The sequence below is a fragment of the Drosophila nasuta genome, chromosome 2R (genome assembly GCF_023558535.2).
Source record: "Drosophila nasuta strain 15112-1781.00 chromosome 2R, ASM2355853v1, whole genome shotgun sequence".
NCBI lineage: Eukaryota > Metazoa > Arthropoda > Insecta > Diptera > Drosophilidae > Drosophila > Drosophila nasuta.
In genome coordinates this window covers 17,459,686-17,485,499 of record NC_083456.1, presented here as the reverse complement: position 1 = coordinate 17,485,499, position 25,814 = coordinate 17,459,686, and the positions used below count along the sequence as shown (strand labels likewise).

The window sequence follows — 25,814 nt, the reverse complement described above, 5'->3', positions numbered from 1 at the left end:
AATTGTCGAATTATAAGGGAAATACTTTTGTATGGACAAAAACGCCAACTTACTAGGGGTCTTAATTGCTTCGGCTGGCAATCTGGCATTTGTTGCCCTCTATAGTATATATTGAGTCTAGTACCATATCAATATACCAAATATACGCTTTGGTGCAATTTTATGTATTCTTGTGATATATTGTTTGGAATATTTTTGAGAAAAAAACCGTAATATTTTGCTTTTATTTAAAATGGGTAACGGGTATCTCAAAGTCGAGCATACTCGACTGTTGATTTCTTACTTGTTTACAGACTGCAAATGCGAAGACATAATTGATTTGATATTTTTTATTCCATAGTATATTTGCCATGTATAATTTTAGTATTTTTTGATATATGTTTACTATAGTATCGTACTGTTTTGCTTTCATTGAAGATGGATAGAGGCTATCTCAGAGTCGCATAGACTGTAGCTTTCATCACATATTCCACAGATTGACTAGTGCATTAAGTTAAGAAATTAACATTCTAATCAGCTCCTTAGTATCTGGACGGTATTCTGCAGTTTTCAGGCATTCTTCAATAGCGTTTCTTATTTTACGGATATCTGAGGTTCTAGTGTGTATAGTATCTGAAATTAAAAAGATTAGCTATGCATTTTCGAGACAATTCTCCTTACCATTAATAATTTCCACAATAGTTGAAGGTTGTTTATTTTTGAATTCGACAACTGGATTCTTTGCAGTCACTATTTCCCACATAATTATGCCAAAGCTGTAAATATCAGACTCTTTTGTGAACTCCCTTTCTTCGCTCTACGCAAATAAATGTATTTATTATAATTAACATTTTCTTCCTTTCCATATATATAATATATAAATGTACCTACATGACCCTCATAAACTGGAGCATCATAAACTTCTGGAGCAACATAAACTGACTCTTCCTTGTTAGCTATTGCATTTAAATATATGTGATCCACTTTTCCAATAACGAATATTTTTACATTACGACAGTCGTCGAAAAGTAACAGGTTTTCAGTTGTAAGAACACCGTGGACTATATTATTGCTATGCAAATAGTCCAAACCCTACAAAGAATATGAGATCTGGAAAATGCAGTTTCAAATGCGTTTCAAACTTACCTGGAGACACTGGTAGATCCATTCTAGCTTAGGATAGGAATCTCTATTGGTACATTTTTGATCATGAAATAAGTTGTGAATCGATACAGTTGAACACTCAAAAAGCAAGAAAATCGAATTTTCAAATTGCCTAGAAACTCCATATAAAGCCACAATATTTTGATGTATTAATTCTTTAAGTTTATAGACTTCTTTCAGGAAATCCATTTCCATTGGCTTGTCTGGTTGAAAAAATATCACATCTACTTTTTTGTCTGAAAATCCAGATCGCCAATATGCTTTACAGCAGAGACCATATCTACCATTCATAAACTGTAAGTAATATCAGCATCAGTAAATTATTTAGCTTAATATCAATAGTACTTTACATATTCTGTAATATCTACATCTTCGAAGTGTATAGGTATGTAAAGCCTTAAATCAATTCCTAGAAAAGCGACAAGATGTTTCATAGTCGGTCGACTCTCTGGATCTCGATCCCAACACTTTTTAATTATTGCTTTTATAAGATCAGAACCTTTACAAATGTGCATGTCATTTATATCTGGACGAGCACCTGGAACAATAGAACTTTTAAAAATAAAGTTATGCATTTCTTAAAATTTTACCGTTATTAATTTTATTTTGAATGGCCACAGGGTGCATATTCTTCTTTTGTAAGTCATCAAATGGCTTCTTTTCAGCGAATACTTCCCAGAAAGTGATCCCATAGCTAAACACATCACACTTTTCCGTATATTTACCATCAGCAGTCTATGTAGTAGTTTAAGGATTGGATATTATTATTATTATTAAAATTATATATTGTACCTGATTTTGTTTAACGAGATACTTACACAAACTTCTGGAGCCATATAACCAATTGTCCCAATAAGTTCCGTATTTTCTGTTGCATATCGTTTTACAGTACCAAAATCGCATATTTTTAATGTGCGATAATTATTGAAAAGTAAAAGATTTTGAGTTTTAAGATCGCGATGAAATGTTTTTTTGCTGTGCAAATATTCCATGCCCTATAAAAATAGTGAGATTAAGATTTGTACTTAGGTACACATCATACAATACATACATTGGCACATTGCAACATCCAGTGAAGCTTTTCGATGTTTGAAACTCTTACGGTCTCTTGTTGCATGTAATCATCGAGTGATCCACAGTCTGAGTACTCGAAAATGAGGCATATGTTTTTTTGGTGATAAGCGCCATGGAATGTGACAATATTTTCATGCTTGAGCTCTTGTAAATTGCGGATTTCTTGAAGAATATTTGTTTCCGAATCTTTATTATTGCCTTTTTCCAAACATTTCACAGCAACCTTCACACATTTACGAGCATTTGTTATCCAAATTCCTTCATATACAACACCATAACTACCGCTTCCAATCTTTAAATACACATTTATGCTATGAATAGTAAATGGGAACGATTTATTCTATAGATCATTACTCTCTTACCTTCTCTCGCAGTTTAATATCGAGTGAGTTATTCATGCCGAAGAACTCGAAGAGACTAAAACGACTAAACTACCATTGCCGTTGTTTCAGACAAATTGCGCATTACGATGTCAATAACTTGTTATCAATATGTCATAATATAATTAAAATACTTCAATAAAAGTACTTATAAGACATAGTTCCAAAATCAAGCATATTCGTGCAAAAAAAAACAAGTTAGAAAGCTACAGTCGAGTATGCTCGACTGTGAAATACCCGCTACCCATTTTGAATAAAAACAAAATATTGCAGTATTATTATATTATACATTTGGTATATCGATTATTATTATATTGATCAGCATCAACAGCCGAGATGATCTAGCCATGTCCATCTGCCTGTCTGTCAGTCTGTCCGTATGAAACACTGGATTTCAGAGACTATAAGAGATAGAGCTATAATTTTTCGACAGCATTTGTTATGTTTGCACGCAGATCAAGTAAGTTTCAAAATTTTTGCCACACCCCCTTCCGCCCGCGCAAATCAACAAAAATCGACTAACAAGCGTAATTTTGATTCAAAATTTGATTGCGATCAGATTAAAATTGTCGAATTATAAGGGAAATACTTTTGTATGGACAAAAACGCCAACTTACTAGGGGTCTTAATTGCTTCGGCTGGCAATCTGGCATTTGTTGCCCTCTATAGTATATATTGAGTCTAGTACCATATCAATATACCAAATATACGCTTTGGTGCAATTTTATGTATTCTTGTGATATATTGTTTGGAATATTTTTGAGAAAAAAACCGTAATATTTTGCTTTTATTTAAAATGGGTAACGGGTATCTCAAAGTCGAGCATACTCGACTGTTGATTTCTTACTTGTTTACAGACTGCAAATGCGAAGACATAATTGATTTGATATTTTTTATTCCATAGTATATTTGCCATGTATAATTTTAGTATTTTTTGATATATGTTTACTATAGTATCGTACTGTTTTGCTTTCATTGAAGATGGATAGAGGCTATCTCAGAGTCGCATAGACTGTAGCTTTCATCACATATTCCACAGATTGACTAGTGCATTAAGTTAAGAAATTAACATTCTAATCAGCTCCTTAGTATCTGGACGGTATTCTGCAGTTTTCAGGCATTCTTCAATAGCGTTTCTTATTTTACGGATATCTGAGGTTCTAGTGTGTATAGTATCTGAAATTAAAAAGATTAGCTATGCATTTTCGAGACAATTCTCCTTACCATTAATAATTTCCACAATAGTTGAAGGTTGTTTATTTTTGAATTCGACAACTGGATTCTTTGCAGTCACTATTTCCCACATAATTATGCCAAAGCTGTAAATATCAGACTCTTTTGTGAACTCCCTTTCTTCGCTCTACGCAAATAAATGTATTTATTATAATTAACATTTTCTTCCTTTCCATATATATAATATATAAATGTACCTACATGACCCTCATAAACTGGAGCATCATAAACTTCTGGAGCAACATAAACTGACTCTTCCTTGTTAGCTATTGCATTTAAATATATGTGATCCACTTTTCCAATAACGAATATTTTTACATTACGACAGTCGTCGAAAAGTAACAGGTTTTCAGTTGTAAGAACACCGTGGACTATATTATTGCTATGCAAATAGTCCAAACCCTACAAAGAATATGAGATCTGGAAAATGCAGTTTCAAATGCGTTTCAAACTTACCTGGAGACACTGGTAGATCCATTCTAGCTTAGGATAGGAATCTCTATTGGTACATTTTTGATCATGAAATAAGTTGTGAATCGATACAGTTGAACACTCAAAAAGCAAGAAAATCGAATTTTCAAATTGCCTAGAAACTCCATATAAAGCCACAATATTTTGATGTATTAATTCTTTAAGTTTATAGACTTCTTTCAGGAAATCCATTTCCATTGGCTTGTCTGGTTGAAAAAATATCACATCTACTTTTTTGTCTGAAAATCCAGATCGCCAATATGCTTTACAGCAGAGACCATATCTACCATTCATAAACTGTAAGTAATATCAGCATCAGTAAATTATTTAGCTTAATATCAATAGTACTTTACATATTCTGTAATATCTACATCTTCGAAGTGTATAGGTATGTAAAGCCTTAAATCAATTCCTAGAAAAGCGACAAGATGTTTCATAGTCGGTCGACTCTCTGGATCTCGATCCCAACACTTTTTAATTATTGCTTTTATAAGATCAGAACCTTTACAAATGTGCATGTCATTTATATCTGGACGAGCACCTGGAACAATAGAACTTTTAAAAATAAAGTTATGCATTTCTTAAAATTTTACCGTTATTAATTTTATTTTGAATGGCCACAGGGTGCATATTCTTCTTTTGTAAGTCATCAAATGGCTTCTTTTCAGCGAATACTTCCCAGAAAGTGATCCCATAGCTAAACACATCACACTTTTCCGTATATTTACCATCAGCCGTCTATGGAATAGTTTAAAGAATTAAAATTATATATTGTACCTTATTATGTTTAAAGAGATACTTACACAAACTTCTGGAGCCATATAACCAATTGTCCCAATAAGTTCCGTATTTTCTGTTGCATATTGTTTTACAGTACCAAAATCGCATATTTTCAATGTGCGATAATTATTGAAAAGCAACAGATTTTGTGGTTTAAGATCGCGATGAATTGTTTTTTTTTGCTGTGCAAATATTCCATGCCCTATAAAAAGAGTAAGATTAAGATTTGTACTTACATAAATCATATAATACATACATTAGCACATTGCAACATCCAGTGAAGCTTTTCGATATTTGAAACTTTTCCGATCTTTTTTTGCAAGTAATCATAGAGTGATCCACAGTCTGAATACTCGAAAATGAGGCATAAGTTTTTTTATGCGATAGGCGTCATGGAATGTGACAATATTTTCATGATTGAGTTCTTGTAGATTGCGGATTTCTCGAAAAATATTTGTTTCAGAATCTTTATTGCCTTTTTCCAAACATTTCACAGCAACCTTCACACATTTACGAGCATTTGTTATCCAAATTCCTTCATAGACAACACCATAGCTACCACTTCCAATCTTTAAATACACATTTATGCTATGAACGATTTATTCTATAGATCATTACTTTCTTACCCTCTTTATCAGTGTAATGTGCATGGCAAAGAACGCGAAGTGACTAAAACGTCCAAACTGCTATTGCCGTTGACTCAGGCAAAGTGCGCATACGATGATAAAAGCTTGTTATCAATGTGTCATACAATAATTCAAATACTTAAATAAAAGTGTTCTAAAATCAAGCACATTCGTGCAAAAAAAAAAAACAAGCAAGAAAGCTACAGTCGAGTGTGCTCGACTGTGAAATACCCGCTACCCATTTTGAATAAAAGCAAAATATTGCGGTATTATTTTCAATATACAATATATACATACAATATATATATCACTCAACTATATATATATATGTATATACCATATGAAAATATACAATAGATGGCACAATATACCAGATTGACAGCGAAATCAACTAAGACCCCTAGTAAGTAGGGTATTATAACATTATGCCGACAGGAAATGATTATAACAGGTAGAAGGAGGCATTTCCGACCCTATAAAGTATATATATTCTTGATCAGCAAGACGATCTAGCCATGTCCGTCTGCCTGTCTGTTCGTATGATCACCTAGATATCAGAGACTATAAGAGATGGAGATATATTTTCGACAGCATTTGTTATTTTTGCACGCAGATCAAGTTTGTTTCAAAATTTTGCCACGTCCACTTCCGCCTCCTCAAATCAAAACAATCGAATAACAAGCGTAATTTTAAAGCTAGACCTGCGAATTTGGTGTATACAATAATAACAAAAGTATTTATGATTCCTGAAAATTTAGTTGCGATCAGATAAAAATTGTGGAAGTTATTAAAGAAATAATGTTGCATGGGCAAAAACGTGTATGGTATTTTTTGAATGCGGTACTATATCGATATACCAAACATATCAATTGGTATATTTTTAGTATTTTTGTAGTATATTCAGTATATTTTGAAAATAATACCGGAATATTTTCCTTTTATTCAAAATGGGTAGCGGGTATCTCACAGTCGAGCACACTCGACTGTAGCTTTCTTACTTGTTTAAACTTTAATAGGTCGTAGATGTGTTCTTTTGCCTGTTACATACATAGGCACAACATTTCAATATCCGTTGATTATAGGATTCAAAATGAGATCAAAATATTTAAATCATAAATTTTTTATTTTAAATAAAAAGCTTAATTCTGATCAAAATATATTCGATTTTTAGCTAAGTTACTTCTCAACCATAAAATAATAAATAATGATAAGAATTCAAAGATTATATTTTAGAATTATTGCGAATCTTTTAGTTTCATTTTAACAATATGTTGACACAAACCTCGTTAATTAGTAGAAATGTCACTAATTATTCAGTAAGTAGTGGGATGATCCTGGACTTAAAGCTTTGTAGGGTTGGATATACAAATTTTAACATTTATTGTATAAAAAAGAAATTTAATTTATAGCTTTGGTCGCTGTTGATTTCACCATAGATTATTTTATTTCTCACATTTTATTCAAAGTGGTAAAGAGTTGAACTCCAAATCTGTTTTTAAGAACAGGAACAATGAGCTTTTTACCTCAACCTCAACCTCATGCTCATCTTCATCCTCAGCGTCAACGTCAGCGACATCGATAATTCCGGTCTATGGTTTTCGGGAGCAGATGTTATTTTTTGGCATCTTCTTGCCCCACCAGAAACCCCCATTAAAAAAACAGGAATTGCGTTCGTTCTTTGAGCCCGGCTGCAGCTCAAAGCAAAACAAAACACAAACAAAAAGCAAAAATAAATAAAAAGCAAAGCACTTGTTCAGCTTGAGCTGAGGCTCAACAACAATTTTTTGGGAAGGTGCTTCAAAGGGATGCGGGATGCGGGAAGCGGGGAGGTGTGGAAGTGTGGCCCGGTTGCCCGGCTGTGTCTGATTCAGGTTTTGCTTTTGGCGCAAAAATTGTGCTCAACATTCTGTGCAGCAGGTATTCAGTGCAGCAGCAACAGCAGCCGCACAAATTGGCGCAAAATTTACAGATGCCGCACAAAATAAAAAAAAAAAGAAATGAGAAAAAAAAGAAAGAGAATTGCGATGTCGTGGAGAGCTGAATAACTCAGCTGTGCGCAAAATTTATGAGCTCGTCATGTCAGCGAAGCGGATGGCAGGGGAGTGGGGATTAGGGAGTGCTGACTGCACTTTCGCCGCCCCACGCACTAAAAATAGATCTCGTCGGCAGCCCTAATGTATAATGTATCTGCTAGATACATTTTGTGCGCCTGCGCCTGCCACGTGCACATGCAACGTTGCAACTCTCCGACAGCGACTGTTGTTGTCGCTTGCCGGGAATTCGTTTAATGAGCTCATTTATTAATTAGGCAAACGTGACGTCAGCTCGCACAGCAAGCAAGCAAGCAACGGGACACAGATACAGCTACCAAGAGAGAGAGAGAGTAAGAGAGAAGGAGAGAGGGAGAGCGATCAGGAGACAGCGCAACCCTCTGACAATGTGTTTTTTTTTTCTTTGAACTTTGTCAGGGGCAATCCTCGCGTGCCGCATACAACCGATAATAAAGTGTGGTACGTGGCTCACAGTCCATAGAGCACCATTCAGTCCACATATTCACATTTCCATTTACTTACAACACAGCATGTGATTTACTTGCTGCCTTAGTTGCCACCACGCAAGCTGCTTTCAGCGGAAGTTGGCCACAAAAGTAGCTCAACAGCAGGCCGATCACGTAGTCGCTAATGTACTATGGCAATCTATCGCGCAGATAAAGATTCAAAAACTGCATTTATTGAAACGCATTTCCACAAAACGGGCCAAAATGACGCATCCGATTTTTGCTTTTCACACATTTTCGTTTTCAAGTGGGTTTTCTTTGTGATTTTCTCGTTTTTGGCGCGAGGGTTGATTTTTGCATTTGGCCAGCGGACCTGTGCTTGCAACCCCCAAATATGCCACAAACCCTTAGACGTTGCATTTGTTGCAGGTAGCCAAAATTGAATATTGAAATCCTTTCTTTAATTTTTTTCTTTGGCCACTTAATGACTAACCGTCTCAGTTGCTCTGACCAGCTGTTTTCAAGCTGTGACTCAGCAATATATGCATATATTGTCAATATGTGGCATAAAGACACACATCTGACTATATTCGCGTATTTATTGCCCACTGTGGCATTTCTATGTCGGTTTCAAACTCTTGTTTTCACTTTCGTTTGTGGGCAACGCTTGAATAAGCGCCTCGAGCGCGAAAGTGTTTTTCGTTTTTATTTTATTGCTGTTTTCGTTTGTTTTCATTGTTGTTGCTCGGGTTGAGTTTTATTTATTTTTTTTTTGTAGACACGTCTCATCCATTAGGCCGTTTAATGCTGCATGAAACTAGTGTTGACCTTGGACTAAGGGGCCCCAAACATCATCATCAAAATAACAAACCAACAAAGCGACAACAACAAGAACCTAAATGTAATATTTACAAAATTCGTACACGTTTCGACATACATACTTACATTGCTACATACGCATTTACATTATTCAAACATACATAAATTCAACCCGTTTGGCTAGGATATGTAAGATCTGGCAACGCTGTTAGCTCTTTTCATGTTAACAACCACTCTCTTAGCATGTATTCGCTCGCTCTCTTTGGTTGCTCTCTCCGTCAGGGTGTCATGCATATGACAAGGTAACACAATTGTCTGAACGCTGTAAATAAGCTTCTGCTAGTTTATTAAATTATTGCATAATTCATTCAAGTGAATATGTGTAATTCTTCAATTTTATTCAATAGTTTTTAATTGAAAATATACATTTAAAACCTGTGAAAAATTCAACTCGTTAAAGTGTGCTTCACGTATGACGTCATAGTGAGCATATTTCATTTGACTTAACAGAGCTCCCTCTGTTGAAGAGAGCACTCGCTGTTATGCTCTCTCCCAATCGCTCTGTTAACAGTGTCTGCTAGTATATAAGTCACGTTAAGGGGCTGCCGCTCTTCACTCTAGTTTGAAAATTGAAATCGGTCGGTTGTCTGCGTACAAATCGTGTGTCGTTTGTTTTGACGTTTCTTCTTCTCGTACAAACACAAGCGCCTGAAGGCTGTATAAAATACAAGAACTTAACAAAACAAACAAATTTATTACGTTTTTGCCTGCAGCAATTACACATATATGTATGCAATTTGCAATGCTCTCTCAAATGGTACGTGACTCTGCCGCAACCTGATTTCTTCAAGCGTGTGTGTGTGTGTCTGTTTGTTTACTTGCAAAGAAATTGCACAAAGAAAAGTTCAAGTGAAAGCTCAACACCAAAAAAATCAAAAACAAAACGAGAAAATTAAGAAAATACAACTGCAGTTTAAATAACAAAAAAAAGAAGAGAAAAGAAACAATGGGTACGGGATATAAGCTGAATCCAAGTGAAATAAATTGCCACAACAAGATGTGCTACACAAAAGTGGCACCGATTTTGGTGTTGCCAACCCTCCCACCTCCTCCCCCCATCCGCCCAGTGATGACGTCGCCCGCCGTCAAAGGCATTCGCCGCAATTTGTTTGGCAGCTGCGGCGATGGGGAAATCGACAAAATGCTCTCGACGCAACAGGAAAAGGATGCGAACTATTTGAAGCAGCGTTACAACATCGATCTAAAGAAATTAGCGGAAAATTGCAGTCCACAGATCTCAACATTTAGCAAGAACAAGACCGATGGGGGAAAACCAAATTTAACAACTACATCGCCATATGCGCGCATCCCTGGCGTCAAAGGTAAGTTCGATTTCCTCGTCAAACTGATTTTACAGTTCAACCCTCGCGCCCAAGTCAACAAAAAAAAAAAAAAACATCCCTAGTCGTTGTCACATTGTGACGTCACACAATTTCGATTGTCGTTGTTTTGTGCGTTCCCTTTTTACTTGTTTCGCATTTTTTGCATTTGATTTACTTGTTCACATCTCACTCAGGTGCAGTGCCCCAAACGGGGAATTCAATAACCTTTCGCTTTATTATTTATTGCCTGCTGCTCAATATTTATTTGCACTCACTGTTAAGCTTGCTGCAAACAAACGCAACACACACACACACACATGAACACGCACTTAAAGCTCGACTGCGCAAAAGCTCAACGCAACAACTGCTTTGTTCCTTTTGCGCGGCAATCGAAAGAAATCGGGTTCTGAATTTGTTTTGAGTCTCGTCTCTCGTGTTTTTGTAGTTTTGTTTTGATAGACGTTTTGCGTCGTTTCACTTTTAGCTGGCACTTCATAACCATTTTTCTGATACGTGCCAAACTCTTTGTCTCTCTCCTTCTACGTCCCTCTTGCTCGCACTCGCTCAAAAAAGTTTAATTGATCAACGCTACTTCGATTAGACTCTCCACTGGCTCTCTCTCGCTCTCATTCTCTTTGTCTGTCTCTCCACCTCACACTACTTTTTATACTATCTATAAAAACAAAGTATATTGCAAAGTATTTGCAGTTCTTCTATTTGTTTTGCGTCTTCATTCTATGACGAAAGAAATCAGCTACATAAAAATACTATAATGCCAACAAATAACTCGGCAAACACAGAAACGATTGAATAACAACATTGACGTCGCGACGTCGACGTTGACGCTGACTGCGTAACTCAATTGACAAAATATATTTTTGGCGCCAAAAGAAACAGCAGAATTTTGTGGATGCTGATCATCCCCATTCTACTAGTTGCGGGCTACATAAAAATAACACTACAACTGATTGCGTCAGTGAACACGCAGCTGCAGCTGCATTCGCATTCGCAGTTGTTTAGCAATTAATCGAGAGGCCTCCTCAATTAATATGGAAATCACTGTCAACGCATTTGCTACTTGCATGAACATGCACAACTATACTGAAAAATCTGATTCAAAGAGAAAATACAAAGTTGGCACACGCCTGCGAGCGACTGTACGTTGTTGATCACGTCGTTGTTGTTGTTGTTGTTGTTGTTTGCCAGCCGCACCCACAACGACGACGACGACGGCGTCGACGACAGTCCAAAAACATCGTCGTCGCTGACTCTTATACACACACGCCTTGTCAGCCCACTCGCACACACACACACACACACACACTCACTTGCTTGTTCACTCACTCGCTCGCACACAGATTCGCACAGCCCCACAACTGTTGCTGTTGCTGCTGGCTGCCTACAGTGGCAGACAATCGGGCAGGCCATAGTCAACACACAGCCTGATCGTATCGTATGCTCTCCGTAAAGAGAGCCAGTGATGAGAGCGAGGCAAAGAGCGAACCTATTGGGAGAGCAAGAGCGCAAGGCAATTCTTTGCTGCTGCTTGTGTTGTTTATTTCCATTGGCACACGCGGTTCTATATAGAATGTTGTTTTCTTTATGTTTTGGCGCGAATTTGTGATTTTTATTTTTAGTTTTGTCTCCACTGATAAGCATGTTTTCGAGTGTGTGTGTGTGTGTGTGTGTGAGTGTGCGTTATGCGTGCGTTTATGTGGGCTGCGTATGATGTTGTTTTTCAAAAACTCGTCGTGAAGGTCACGCACTCGTTACGCGTAACGCGTAAGTACAGCAGCGTCTTTGTATCTGGGTCTTGTGGCTAACTTGTGGCAGGTCCAACTGGCAAATTGTCGCACAAATTGAAAGAAAGAGAATTCATGGACTTGTGATATGTAAAATTGGTCAATTTGAATATTTCACAATACAATTATGCTGTAATATTCCACTGGAGATAAACATTTGAAATTCCATTGTAACTTTTAGTTTTCATTTTTATCAAAATTTCGATTAAGTTGATTAATCAAATGTTCTAATCTGTATTTCTTGCTTACACTTATAGTGCGCAATATTTATATCTTTCGTCAACGCAATTTGTAAAAATGAATTTTGAAAATTTTCCATTCCCATTATATCGAAATAGAAACGACATCCTGCTGTAGTCAAATCGTATACAAATCTTCAGCCATATAAACATATGTTGTTGTTCATACATATTTCTTTCTCAGAAATAAAAACATAATAAAGTAAGAAATAATCGTGTAATCACCAAATGTGTTTTTTTTTCTACGTTTCTGTTTCTTCTGTATCTGATGCTCACATGTAAATTTGGAAAGTTTTTGTTATCGTTCGTTGTTCTTGTTCTTGCGCTCACGTTCTGAAAGAACTTTTTGCCATGTTTTGGCCACCACTGTACTTAACAGTTAGAGAGGCATTTGTTTTGCTTGCGCTTTTTGTTTTGCTTTGGAGTTTTATTTTCTTTTCGTTTTTTTTTTTTTGTTTGTTGTACCACGCCCCCGGCCTGATTATTGGCAGTGGCAGTGGCAGCCAAAGCTTATAATTATGTTTATGTATGCAGCAACTCTCACGGCCTCATAAATACTCTTGCGTGTGTGTGTGTGTGTGTATGTGTTTACTCACACATGCATGCACATAAATATTTATGTTATGTGTGCTTTGTCGTCGTCATTCCTGTTTTCATCGTCGCCACGCTACACACACATTTCGTAAACAAAACGCGTTTTGTTGTCGTCTCACCGTCCTATCTGACGCGCACTTCATTCTTGTTCTTGCCAGCTTTCTTGCTTGCTTTCTTTCTTTCTTTTTTTTTTGTTTTCTCTCTCTTCGTTAGTTGTAGAAAGCGTTGTAAGCGCATAATAAATTGGAAAGCTTTGGCTTTGGCTTTGGCAGCCAACGGCACAGCTGCGTGCCCATAACGGTGAATTACAATGCTTGAAATGAGCGGCTGTCGCTTCTTCGTCGCCCCCCTTCCCCCTCTCATTACAATTGCCACCCGCTCAACACGAGAACAGAAGAAAAATAAAAAAGAACCATAGCTAACTACGTACATATGTATATAGAAATAAATCTGAACATGCCTCTGCGTTCTTATGACCGCTTTACTTGTCGCTTTTGTTGTCGCGTCGGCTTAAAATTTCCCATAACTGTACAAAAGTGCCTTACAACGCCGCTAACAACTATTGTCTTCCTCTCTGAGTTGCTTCACAGTGAAGAGGAAATCTTAAGTATGACACACTCTGATTCATCCGCTTTGTGTTTAAGTAATGACCTAATCGGGCTATCGATAACAGATGCTTTGAGCGTGAGTTATCGCTTTAATCGCACATTTCTATCGCTGGCTTACAGCTTTGTGGGTCACACTGTGTTGTTGCTGTTGTTGTTGTTGTTGTCGTTGAGACAAGCCTTCAAAGCTTTTATTTCTGTCGCCAACTCACGAACTTAAGGCAATGACTGCATTGACCGATTAAAACTAGAATATGTTACAGTGAATGCCACTTATAAATAATCTTTAATTGCAATTTGCATTATGCTGTTAATTTTACATTAAATTAAAATAAATTACAAAACATATTACACATTGATAGATTTTCAAACAAAAAATGTATTTACAAAGAAGAAGAATCAGGCTTCACAAATATTTGCAATACGTAAATATCATTCCACTTTATCACCACATATTGCACATAACCGATTTATACTGTCTGTATACAACTCAACCAGCATTGTTGCAGCTGTGCTCATTTAAGGTTTGATTACACAAGAAAGCTCAAAAGTTTCGCGTGCGCTGATAACGCTCGACGAGTGCATTGAACAACAGTTGTTGTGGCTGCCGTTGCCTCTGTTCTCTGTTCTCTGTTGGTTGCTGTCCATTCTTCGAAGAGTGTTATCGACTTGCCACACACAGGTACAAACACACACACATAAGGCGATAAGAGAGCTAATTGTTTGTGTGAGCGAACGTAAAACATTCGAGTATATTTGCATTATATCGATACTCACATACATTAACATTTGCTGCAACTGCGTTGCATTTGTTGTTGTCGTCGTCGTCGCTTTCCCTTTTTTGCTTCCCTTTAGCACTTGGCTCATTTTGAAGGTCACAACGACTTTTGCACTTTTGCTTTATTTGTATTTATTTGTCACACTGTTTCTAATTTGTTTGTTTCCCACCATCTTTTTCCCTCTTTGCAGGTAATTTCCGTGTACGCAAAGCTCACAATGCGAATTCGAATTCGAATGTGCCAAAATGTATAGCTAATAATCTAAGTAGCGAAATGGGGACAAATGGGCAACAACTGATGCAACAACTGCAAAAGGAGGATGACAATGAACGGCAATAATTGATATTTATTATACATATTTTTTTATTTTAATAATTTATGTTTTTTTATATGTGTATATTTTTGTTCAAAGAAAACCAAGACTTGACAGTCCAAATTATTGCTTAAGCTTTTGTTGCAAAGCACACACACACACACACCCTCAAACACAAATACACACGCACACTAAAAATGAAGAAAACAAAAAAAAAAACAAAAAACAATTGCGCCACGCGTGCAGAGCCAAACATAATTTTTGATTATTTTTATTATTATTAGTTATTATTATTGGCAATACGTAAAATGTAATGACATTACTTAATATTATAATTAATGCGACTTGATGCAGCCAACAGTTGTAATTAGTGAATATAAAATTAAGAATTATATTAGCTCGACTCACTATGCATCTATTAGATACATAGATACTAATGATAATCCCTTCCCCCAAACCCCCAATTACCCAATACCAATTTCAAAGCGTTCTCAGCGTGTTTCTGGCTTTTGCTGCACGCGTGTGCCGAAAGTATTTACAATTTGTCATGATCTCAATTAAAGCAACAATTAATTAAATTATTATTTTTTCCTAAATGTAATTTAATTGAAATTATTGTATTTTAAATTCTACACACACACTTACACTTACACGTACACACACATACATACAGTTCAAAAGTACATCGAGAAAAATCTTGTATTTATGTAAATTTTCGCCTCCTTATTAATTGTACAATTCCAACACACACACACACACTTTATTCTAGAAATTCGAATTACTTTAAAACAACATTTTTTTAAACTACAAACACTACATTAGATACATACATACATACTAGAACTGTGTATATTAATAGACGAAGAGAAAGAAAAAGAAAAAACACAATCTGTGCATATTTCCTTAAATGAAACTAAACAAAAATTGTAAAACTTACACAACACAATGAAATTATGAAAACAAAACTTTTTACTGTATTTTTTTAGCAAAAGAAAAAGTAACAAAAAAAAACAAAAACAACAAAAACAAAAAAGAAAACATCTTAAAAAAAATGAAACAAAATACAAACGCAAAGTTAAAAATTTAAAAGCATTTTGTTATTTGCCTATTTGTGGGAATGTGGGGATAGAGAGAAGGGGAGAAGGAGAGAGAGTAGCTGAGCCACTTGATGGCGTGATTTAGTGGAGACGTAAAGAAAAGCGGGGAGGCGCCGAAGATAAGATGGAAAAGCGATGATTCAGCGGAACTCCACTTACAAATGAAGCGATCCCTAGGCAAGGGCAAACAATGCGGTACAGTAAAGCACCGATAACAGCAACAAACATTGAAGATATTTTCATGCTTCAAATGAAAATTACAAGTTAAAGAAATTTGCATAAATATAAAATAAATATTTTTTTTACTTTTTTCTTCGTTAAATTTAAATAATAGATAAAAATAAAAAGAGATTTTATTAGCCTTTATTATTCTTGTAATTAAATTAATATACAATGCTAACTGCAACTGCTCTACTGCATAAAAATCGAAGATATTTTCATGTTTTAAACGAAAATTACGAGTTAAAGAAATTTGCATAAATATAAAATAAATATTTTTTACTTTTTTTCTTGTTTAAATGTGAATAGTAAAAGTAATAGTGAAAAGAGATTTTATTAGTCTCTATTTTGCTTCTAATTGAATTAATGTAGGTACTCCAATAACAAAAATCGGATTCGATTTCTTTTCTGCATGGAATTGCATTTATTGCGCTTAAAAATAAACAATTATCATGCGATTATAAGTATTTATTAAATCTAATCAGTTGGGAACAAAGAAGTATGAACAAAGAAAATTATTTATACTAAATAATGTAAAGCAAACATAGTCGAGCTTTACTGTGGTTACACAAACAGAGCGGCTGTTGTTGTTGTTGCCACACATTGTTGCCCGCAGACATTTGAGAAAATGCTTTGCAGTGTTGTAACACAATGTGTAGCTTGTGGAGTGGGCACTTAACATTAGATTGGCTGTCACTTCCGGCAGGCCTTAGGCAAACGACGATGTCGGCGGCGTTGGCTTGATGATGATTGATGCTGCTGCTGCCTCCGCTGCCCCTGCCTCTGCCTATGGCTGTATTTGCCACATGTGCACCCTAAACATAGATACATATAGTATACTTTGCGTATCTGTAAGTACTATGTGCAACGGAAATCAAAACCATAAAAAATCTATTCTCCATGCAATGGAATCTTTTGAGCGTTTACTTTATTAAAGTGGCTCATATTGTACCATGACTTTATCACATTCTATTCTCAATTAATAAATATGAAATCATTTATCTTTATTAGTAAGAACATTCACGATTTTATATACGAATACGTTTAAAAGAATATAGCTTTGATTGTTTATTATTATCTATAAATTTCAATTCGACTATATTTTGTATTTGTACACACTTGAAATTAAAGATATTTTAAAAATGTATTAAATTTATTAATATTAAATTAAATTTTAAGAATTAAATTCAAAAACAAACTCAAGATATGTAATAATATGTTATTTTATTTTATTTTATACATATAATATATTATGTATACATATAATATTACCTATTTTATTTAATCCCTATATATAATATCTATTTTACTTGTTTACTTGCTGTAAAAATTGTTTCAATTTTTTTATTTTATTAAATTTGTGGGATCTCTGAATTTATCTTATTTTGGATATCTACTTATTTGAATTTATTTTATAATACGTAGTACAATTAAGGAAACTAGAGTACTACAAAAATACAACATTCGATTCTATGATGGATAGTTTCAGAAGGTAATATTACGCATAACATAAATATTATGTTATTTTTAAATTATAGTACTTTTCTTGAGCATCTCGAAATTCATTTGAAAAAGAAATAACAAAGTTAGAGATTTTACAGATTTAAAAAATAAAAAAATGTGGACACTTTTTGTATAAGTAAAATAGATAATGTTATGTATATTAAATAAAGCTTATCTTATAATATGTAGTAAAATTAGGGAAGATAGAGTACCACGAAAATTCGACCTTCGACTCTATGATGGATAGATTGAAATTAGTTTCAGAATGTAATGTAATGTAGGCATAAATATTATGTTGTTTTAAAATTATAGTATTTTGCTTGCTCAACTCGAAATTGATTTAAAAAAGCAAAATAACAAAAAGGAGATTTTTCAGATTTAAAAAAAATAGAAAAATTTTGACACTTTTTGTTATTTAAGTGAAATAGACAATGTTATATATATTAAATTAAATTTATTTTAAAATTCATAATATTATACAATTAAGGAAGTTAGAGTAGAAAAGATAATAATACTACATTCGACTCTATTCTGGATAAATATAGAGAATATTTTCAGAATGTAATATTAGACATAAACAATATTTTGCTTATAGTATTATAGTATTTGGCTTGCTAAACTCGAAATTCATTTGAAAAGCTTAGCGTGTGGATTTTTCACCCAGTGTTGAAGTCACCCTCTTTGTTATTCGTTTCGCTATTGTGAAACTACCACAACGAGCGACTACTGTATGTGCAATTGTACAAAAATATTACGAGTTTTAATCATAGATATTTCCATTACATGTATGAACACTCGCACACACACACACACACGCGCATTTTTGTGCGAATGGCATTTCGCAAAAGTCAAGTAAAATACGAGTAAATTACATGCCATGCATTTAGTAACAAGCATGTCCAACATATTTGCCCACTTAATAGGTCTGCTCTGCTATGGTTATTAGCATGCAATTTGAAGATTTTTAATGTCGGCACTCGTAATGCAGTCACACACACACATACACACGCATACGCACGAATGCAAACAACCATAGCGTACGTGTGATAGAGTGCGACAGAGACAGCAGTAGCATTTGTGAGTATTTACTTTACCCACAGTCATCGCATTGGCCGCATTTTCGCCTGCGTTTTGTATTTTGTTTTTTTTTTTATGCATTGGAACCGCAATAAATTCAAAGCCCCTAGCAACAGTAACAACAACAAATTTATGGCGTTGACTTCGTTGATTTGTTGCCATTTTTGTTTTGCGCTGTAACGGTAAAGTCAAGCTCTGGTGCCATAAAAATTGTGCAGCCAAACAGCAACCACACGAGTGCAAAAGAGATGGCTGTAGTTTTTTCCTATTTCTTTGGCTTTCACAAACATATCACATATTTCGTTGTTGTTGTCTTTTTTTTGCAAGAGCACAAAGAAAACGGAATCTGTGGAAAAGAAATCGCAAATAAATAATGGCAGGGCATAAGAGATAATTTTAATAGCGTTGCGTTTTATACATTAATCATCATTAATGTCAGAGATTGTTCGTTGGTTGTTTTTGGCGAGTGCATTGGCTGGAAAAGCGTGAAAAGCAAGCCAAGGCCGCTGGCACAAAACGGAATTGGAATTCGAATTGAATTGTGAAATGTGAAATCAATCAACCCTGCAGCCAGAATATAACCCTTTCCCTTTCCCCTCAGCACCTTTACCATAAATGCTGGAGAATTCTATCTTCTTCGAAGAGAGAGAGGCTGCGTGTCTGGCAAAATGTACGTGAGGTCACGCTGAGAAACTGTGGAAGCCAGATTTGTGTGCTCTAATCTGCTGACCAAGTTGTGGTCAGCCGCTTCGCATGATTTCCTTTAGCTGGCATTACTCGTAGTCTCGTACTTCAAGTCAGTCACTCAGCCAAGTCAAGTCAAGCCAAGCCAACTCTTTGGGCCTTTGTTTCGCAATTTTAGAGCCCAGAGTCGAGTTGAGTGAAGTCAAGCTATGCCAATTTGTGGCAACGACAACAACAGCAACAACATGGGGCATGCAAAGCACTTTTCGTTTTCAGTTCTCATTTCGTTGATTGTTCCCACAATTTTCGTACAATGCTGGAAAATGTACGTGCTCGTTCGTTGTCCCCTGGCCTCGCATTGTTACTTTGGTTATTATTGTTGTTGTTACTGTAATTACCTAAAAAAAAACACAACGAAGAGAGAAAAAAAACTCTACATAGTGAAAATTCTTTTCAAATGGCACACAAAGGGCAGAGAGGCAGAGTGGAAGAGTGGCAGAGGTTGAAGTACGTACGTAACTGACAGACTTGAAAGATCTCTCAGATCTCTCTGTTGCTGTGTAATCGTGCAGCAGACACACATATTTAGGAGGAGTCGCCGAAGACGTCGTTGTCGATGTTCGGTTCGAGTAGTTGTAGGAGTAGAAGTCATAGTCGGGGGTTTTGTCGAGATGTAGCATAAAAGATATGCCAGAAGATCACGTACACGTACCGCTCGAAAATGGGGGCGTCATTTACATGGGGGAGCTTAGAGCGTGAGTCCAACAACAGAACAGAACAGAACAACAGATCGGACAGGATCGTGAGCGTGTGAATCAGAAACCCTAATGGATATGATGAGCAAGCCATGTCTGAGATTGAGGCAGGTTAATAAAGATCTATTACTCCTGCTGTGCTGAGTTGATGCTGAGCACTGGCATCACTTCTCTTTTCTCCTTTTCTTTAGCACTTTGTTATATGCTTAATTATGGGATTGTCTGGATATTTTCAGAGCTGTTGAATAAGCTTACACTATAATATATTTCAGCTTGAAAACCTTGAAGTTTATTTTCCGAATAATACATATTTTTGAGTTGCGATTAGATTAGATATTTTACATTGATTTGTTTTAAGTGAAGTGAATTGAGAAAAAATTCAATTTTCAAACAATAATTTAATAAAAACTCAACTTTTTGAACTTTTAATAATTTAAGTAAGTGTAGAATAATAAATTGGAAAATAAAGGATGAATTATAATCAAGTTATAAACTATTTGAAGAAATTCTTAAATTGTTGATTTAATTCATAAAATATACATTTAAGTTAAATTACACTTAATTTATAATCTAAAAGATAGAAAGAAGATTGTTTTAAGACCAATAAAGAACAAACATTCATTAATTACAGCAAATACAGTTGGAAGCTAATTTAATTACCAATATAATAATTATAGTAATTAAATAGATCATCACATATCGCTGAAAATCTTTGGTTCGTATAGTGTTTGAAATATACTCACATCGATTTCATTAACAAACTCAATTGAATTATGCATTTTTCTCATTTCTGAATTCATTTAGTCACAGCAAATATTGTTTAAAAAGAAACTCGAATGAAGCAAAGATATGGCCTGTTGCGTCTTTTATGAAGTTCAAACAAACATTCGGGTAAAAATAAATATAGAATAAACGACTCGAACTCGAACTCGAAAGCGAACAAGAAGAGAAGAGAACAGGGCAAACAACGAACGCTTATCACAATATTATGGCAACTCGTCATTAGCTTAATGAACCCTTCAGATAAGCATCGATGAGTCTCGTCTCCCCTCTCTCTCTGTCTCTCGCACTCTGCAGTGCTGACCTTGACCAAGCAATCAGCTAATACAGGTGAGCAGAGTAGTGTGTGCCTGTGATATGTGTATGATATTTAGCTTATAAATGCTATTACCAAGCAAAAGCCAAAAGGTTGTGCCACACAACATTCCATGGGAATTCAACGCTTAGTCATGTTCGGAAGCCAACATCATCGCAACATCATTCACCTGAAGCTGAAGCACAAGATGAGTGCCACAGCGGCAGCAGCGTGGCTCTTGCGTCACGCCTGCAACTATGCCACATTTCTGGGCTTCATCTGGTTTGGCATTAAGAGCAATCACAATCACGATGGCTCCCTGGTGGCACAGAATCGCTACTGCTACAAGTGGTTCTGTCTGTTATCGCGCCTTCTGATATGTGGCTACTTTGCCTATAGGAGCATGGCTTTCATCAGTATCACCAGCAATCCGCAGATGATTGTGCTGTTATGGATACGACTTGCCGGCTTTCTCACCTGCTCCGGTGTCATTATGTTGATGCAGTTTTGGTATGGTCAACGCATTGTTCGCATCGTTAACGATTTCCTGCGACTCTTTCGACGTGTGAGAGCGCTGCCTGGTTGCCAACTCATGCAATTCGGTGGCCGACGTGAGCTCGGATTGCTCATCTTCAAGACCATGTGCCTGCTGTATGAGCTGGCTTGCGAGTTTCCCATGTTGTTCAACGAACTCGATGTCAGCTACATTCTGACCGTACTCTGTGATATGTACATTACCATCAATGCAATGATGATCGGTCACGCCTGCTTTGTGGGCTTCCTCAGCGTGGGAGCTCTCTATGCCCAAGTGAATCGCTATGTGCGTCACGAGCTGCGACGCCAGCTGCGTGGCTTGGAGCAGCCAAATGGTCAGTGCGCCAGTCGACGGGAGCTGAAGGCTGCCGGGTATCGTCTGGACGAGTGTCTGGCCATCTACAATGAGATTCAGCGGGTTAGCAGCTCATTTCAGGAACTCATTGAGCTGCCACTTTCGCTGATTCTTCTCTTTCTATTTCTGAGCATGACGCTGGTCTCGTATTTTGTGATGCTCAATCGATTTCGTGATTACAGCGTTATGATGCTTGTGGTCAAGTTGTTCATGGATCTGGTGCTGCTCACTCTGGCCATTCATGGGGCAAGCAGCAGCTCGAGGGTCATCAAGCGGCTTAGTCTGGAGAATTGTTATGTGACCGAACGCAACGATTGGCATGTGAGGGTGAGTTCTGAGATGGATGATATTATATGTATATAATTAGTTGCCAAATATCTATTTCAATCTCTGTGTAACTCAAAATATAGATGGCAGAGACTAAAAGACAATGCTTTCCAATTTTTACCCAACTTAATCATTTGAATTCGCAAAATTTGAAACTATTGTACATAGATTTCCTAGGTTGAAGAGATCGACCAGAATAATTTTTTAATTGCGACTTTCACAATCTTCTTTAGTAACGCTTTATGAAAATTCAAACCTCAATTTGTTTTAACTTTTGCTTTGGTACATTGATTAATTAGTTCTAGAAATGTTTAGGTGCTAAACGATTTTCTAAAGAATGGCTTTATCTAGGTGAGATCGTGCGTCTGTCCTTACTATATTTTCTAAGAAAATGTTCAGAAATTCATCTCCTGAATGTAATCATCTTTAATTTTGTTTATTTAATTGGATATTAAACTAACTTTTAAAATTTCGCTTTATTCCTGTCCGTCTGTCTATAAGTCAGTCATTATAGGTAGAGATATCCATTTTCTAGTTTCGCCAGAACTATAATTCGTTGCTTTTCGATAATTTCAAAGTTCTTAGCACGATCAATTTTAAACTACAATTTTACCTTTCTTCATTGCAGCTGGAAATCTTTTTAAATCGCCTCAATTTCTTTGAATTTCGCGTCAATCCTTTGGGTATGTTCGAAATATCCAACGAACTGATATTGGTTTTTCTCTCCGGCTTGGTCACATATCTCACGTACATATTGCAATATGGCATTCAGTCGAATCAAATTGCATTCAACATGAATTCAAACCATATTTAATTAAATTAACTCACTTAATTGTATTGTCATTGTAATAAATGTTGATAAACCAAAGATAAAGTTGTGCGAATATGGCAAACAGTTTTTACTCAAATTAAGTGCCCAAGATATGTATCTCAAAAGGAGCAATCAACTAATAGTTTTAGTCTTATAAATATGGGGATAGCACATAATCGACTGCTTAGTCATGTTCGGAAGTCGCTTCAGGCTAAGTGCCTCTTCGGCAACGGCAAGGATCTTGCGCTACGCTTGCAACTATGCCACAGCACTGGGAGTCATCACTTTTCGTGTGGAGTGTAATCGAGGCGATGGACGTCTGGTGGCCCAGCAGCGCAGATGGTTCAAGTGGCTGTCGATGCTATTTCGGATACTAATCAGCTACTTGTATTGCCACTTTTATGGCTCTTTCATCATCGTCTTGCAAAACATCCACTTCCAATTGATTGTCGGCGTTCGCATGTTGTGCAGCCTCATTTGTGCCCTCGTCATTCTCGTGATGCAATTTTGGTATGAGGAACAATTGATTGCATTGGTCAACACTTTTCTGCAGCTCTTTCGCAGAGTGAAGTCGCTGCCCGGATGTCAGGATATGTGTTTTGGTGGCCATCGCGAGCTAATATTGCTGCTCTTTGGTGTCCTCTGCCAAATCTATCAGTGTTTCTATCTGCTGCCCACCTTAATCGACGAATTCAACTTACAATTCACCTTCACTGTCTTGCTGGAAACTTATTCGAGTTTGAGTACTGCAATCATCTGTTACATTTGTTTTGTGGGCTATCTGAGTGTGGGTGCTCTTTATCACCACATGAATCGTTATATACGCCATGAACTGCGCGATCAGCTGGAGAAGCTGAAGCCATCGAAGGACACTCGAGCACAACGCAAGGCAGCCAGCTATCGTCTGGATGAATGTCTGGCCATCTACGAGGATATTCAGAGAGTCTCTCGCGAATTTCAGCGTTTGTTTGATGTGCCACTTTGTCTCGCAATCATCTTTGGCTTTCTAACCATGGCGCTCGTCTCGTTTTTCGTGGTGCTAAATCAATTCAATGGCTTTGCCATCTGGATACTGGAGATGAAGATATTTTTGGAGATGCTGCTGTTGACATTGTCGATTCAAGGAACGATCCACAATTCGCGTGTCGTTCGGAGACTCAGTCTAGAGAATTACTATCTAACAGAGCGAAGCGATTGGCACAAAAAAGTAAGCTAACTTTAATCTTAGAATAAATGCAACTTTATGATAAATCCGTTTCAGTTTGAGATGTTTTTGAGTCGGTTGAACTACAACGAATTTCGAGTGCGTCCTTTGGGTCTATTCGATGTATCGAACGAGCTCATATTGGTCTTTCTATCAGCCCTGGTCACCTATCTCACCTATATTATACAGTATGGAATGCAGTCGAACCAATTGTGATTCCTCGTCACGCTGTAAGGGCCAGAGGGTTGTTAAGTTTAGGGTAAGGTTCACAGACAGAGAGACACACACCTGTCCTGTCCTGCGGTTGCATGTAAAAATCCGTTGTCAGGACCAATTCCAATTCCAATTTCCGCTTAACGTTTTTCTGTCGCACTTTTCCCATGAAAGTTGGCGCATAAATTACGCTTGCCGCAGAGCAGAAAATTTATGCAGCTAACCGAGCGACACTGGAGCTGGACACTTCACGCTAAAAGCGCAGCGCATAAAAACAAGGCCGAGGACGTCGCTCTAATTAGCATAGGTAGAGAGCTAAAGGTAAACGCAAGGTAAAGCTAAAGGTAAGGCCCCAGATAAAAAGGTGCACTTGTTCGCTGCACTTGTTTCAGGGGCTCAAAAAGGCTGCGTCAGTGCAGACGCAGATCAAAAGGAAAAAAGGAAGATGAGATAAATAAAGAATTCCGATATACATATATCTACATCTATATCTATATCTATATCTATATCTATATCTATATCTATATCTATATCTATATCTATATCTATATCTATATCTATATCTATATCTATATCTATATCTATATCTATATCTATATCTATATCTATATCTATATCTATATCTATATCTATATCTATATCTATATCTATATCTATATCTATATCTATATCTATATCTATATCTATATCTATATCTATATCTATATCTATATCTATATCTATATCTATATCTATATCTATATCTATATCTATATCTATATCTATATCTATATCTATATCTATATCTATATCTATATCTATATCTATATCTATATCTATATCTATATCTATATCTATATCTATATCTATATCTATATCTATATCTATATCTATATCTATATCTATATCTATATCTATATCTATATCTATATCTATATCTATATCTATATCTATATCTATATCTATATCTATATCTATATCTATATCTATATCTATATCTATATCTATATCTATATCTATATCTATATCTATATCTATATCTATATCTATATCTATATCTATATCTATATCTATATCTATATCTATATCTATATCTATATCTATATCTATATCTATATCTATATCTATATCTATATCTATATCTATATCTATATCTATATCTATATCTATATCTATATCTATATCTATATCTATATCTATATCTATATCTATATCTATATCTATATCTATATCTATATCTATAT

At 35.9% G+C, this 25,814-nt stretch overlaps 5 protein-coding genes across 7 annotated transcripts; 3 read left to right on the top strand and 2 right to left on the bottom strand.

The window, feature by feature from the left end:
* Positions 1–314: 314 nt before the first annotated feature.
* LOC132785023 (mitogen-activated protein kinase kinase kinase 7-like) lies at positions 315–2,660 on the bottom strand. Of its 2 annotated transcripts, XM_060790980.1 has the most exons (9): positions 2,580–2,660; positions 2,195–2,509; positions 1,962–2,138; positions 1,734–1,878; positions 1,494–1,681; positions 1,126–1,437; positions 871–1,071; positions 661–796; positions 315–612 (listed from the first exon to the last, which is right to left on the bottom strand). In XM_060790980.1, exons 1-9 carry the CDS (start codon positions 2,613–2,615, stop codon positions 494–496), a joined length of 1,629 nt encoding a protein of 542 aa, XP_060646963.1. In that variant the 5' UTR covers positions 2,616–2,660; the 3' UTR covers positions 315–493. The 2 variants fall into 2 exon arrangements, with proteins under 2 accessions (XP_060646963.1, XP_060646964.1); XM_060790981.1 differs by lacking the exon at positions 315–612 and having other exon boundaries at positions 712–796; positions 867–1,071.
* An 815-nt stretch (positions 2,661–3,475) lies between these two features.
* On the bottom strand, positions 3,476–5,776 carry LOC132785022 (mitogen-activated protein kinase kinase kinase 7-like). 2 transcript variants are annotated; one of them, XM_060790979.1, is made up of 9 exons: positions 5,708–5,776; positions 5,338–5,650; positions 5,105–5,283; positions 4,895–5,039; positions 4,655–4,842; positions 4,287–4,598; positions 4,032–4,232; positions 3,822–3,957; positions 3,476–3,773 (listed from the first exon to the last, which is right to left on the bottom strand). In XM_060790979.1, exons 3-9 carry the CDS (start codon positions 5,120–5,122, stop codon positions 3,655–3,657), a joined length of 1,119 nt encoding a protein of 372 aa, XP_060646962.1. In that variant the 5' UTR covers positions 5,123–5,283; positions 5,338–5,650; positions 5,708–5,776; the 3' UTR covers positions 3,476–3,654. The 2 variants fall into 2 exon arrangements, 1 of the variants encoding a protein (XP_060646962.1); XR_009632298.1 differs by lacking the exon at positions 5,708–5,776 and having other exon boundaries at positions 4,028–4,232.
* A 3,874-nt stretch (positions 5,777–9,650) lies between these two features.
* Positions 9,651–14,987, top strand: LOC132785911 (uncharacterized). Its single transcript, XM_060792224.1, has 2 exons — positions 9,651–10,405; positions 14,615–14,987. The coding sequence occupies exons 1-2, from the start codon at positions 10,030–10,032 to the stop codon at positions 14,761–14,763; spliced, it is 525 nt and encodes a 174-aa protein (XP_060648207.1). The 5' UTR covers positions 9,651–10,029; the 3' UTR covers positions 14,764–14,987.
* Positions 14,988–20,819: 5,832 nt separating this feature from the next.
* On the top strand, positions 20,820–23,177 carry LOC132785119 (putative gustatory receptor 93c). The gene is made up of 2 exons (XM_060791113.1): positions 20,820–22,363; positions 22,992–23,177. The coding sequence occupies exons 1-2, from the start codon at positions 21,281–21,283 to the stop codon at positions 23,175–23,177; spliced, it is 1,269 nt and encodes a 422-aa protein (XP_060647096.1). The 5' UTR covers positions 20,820–21,280.
* Positions 23,178–23,274: 97 nt separating this feature from the next.
* LOC132785118 (putative gustatory receptor 93b) lies at positions 23,275–24,714 on the top strand. The gene is made up of 2 exons (XM_060791112.1): positions 23,275–24,381; positions 24,436–24,714. The coding sequence occupies exons 1-2, from the start codon at positions 23,365–23,367 to the stop codon at positions 24,592–24,594; spliced, it is 1,176 nt and encodes a 391-aa protein (XP_060647095.1). The 5' UTR covers positions 23,275–23,364; the 3' UTR covers positions 24,595–24,714.
* The last annotated feature ends 1,100 nt before the right edge of the window (positions 24,715–25,814 follow it).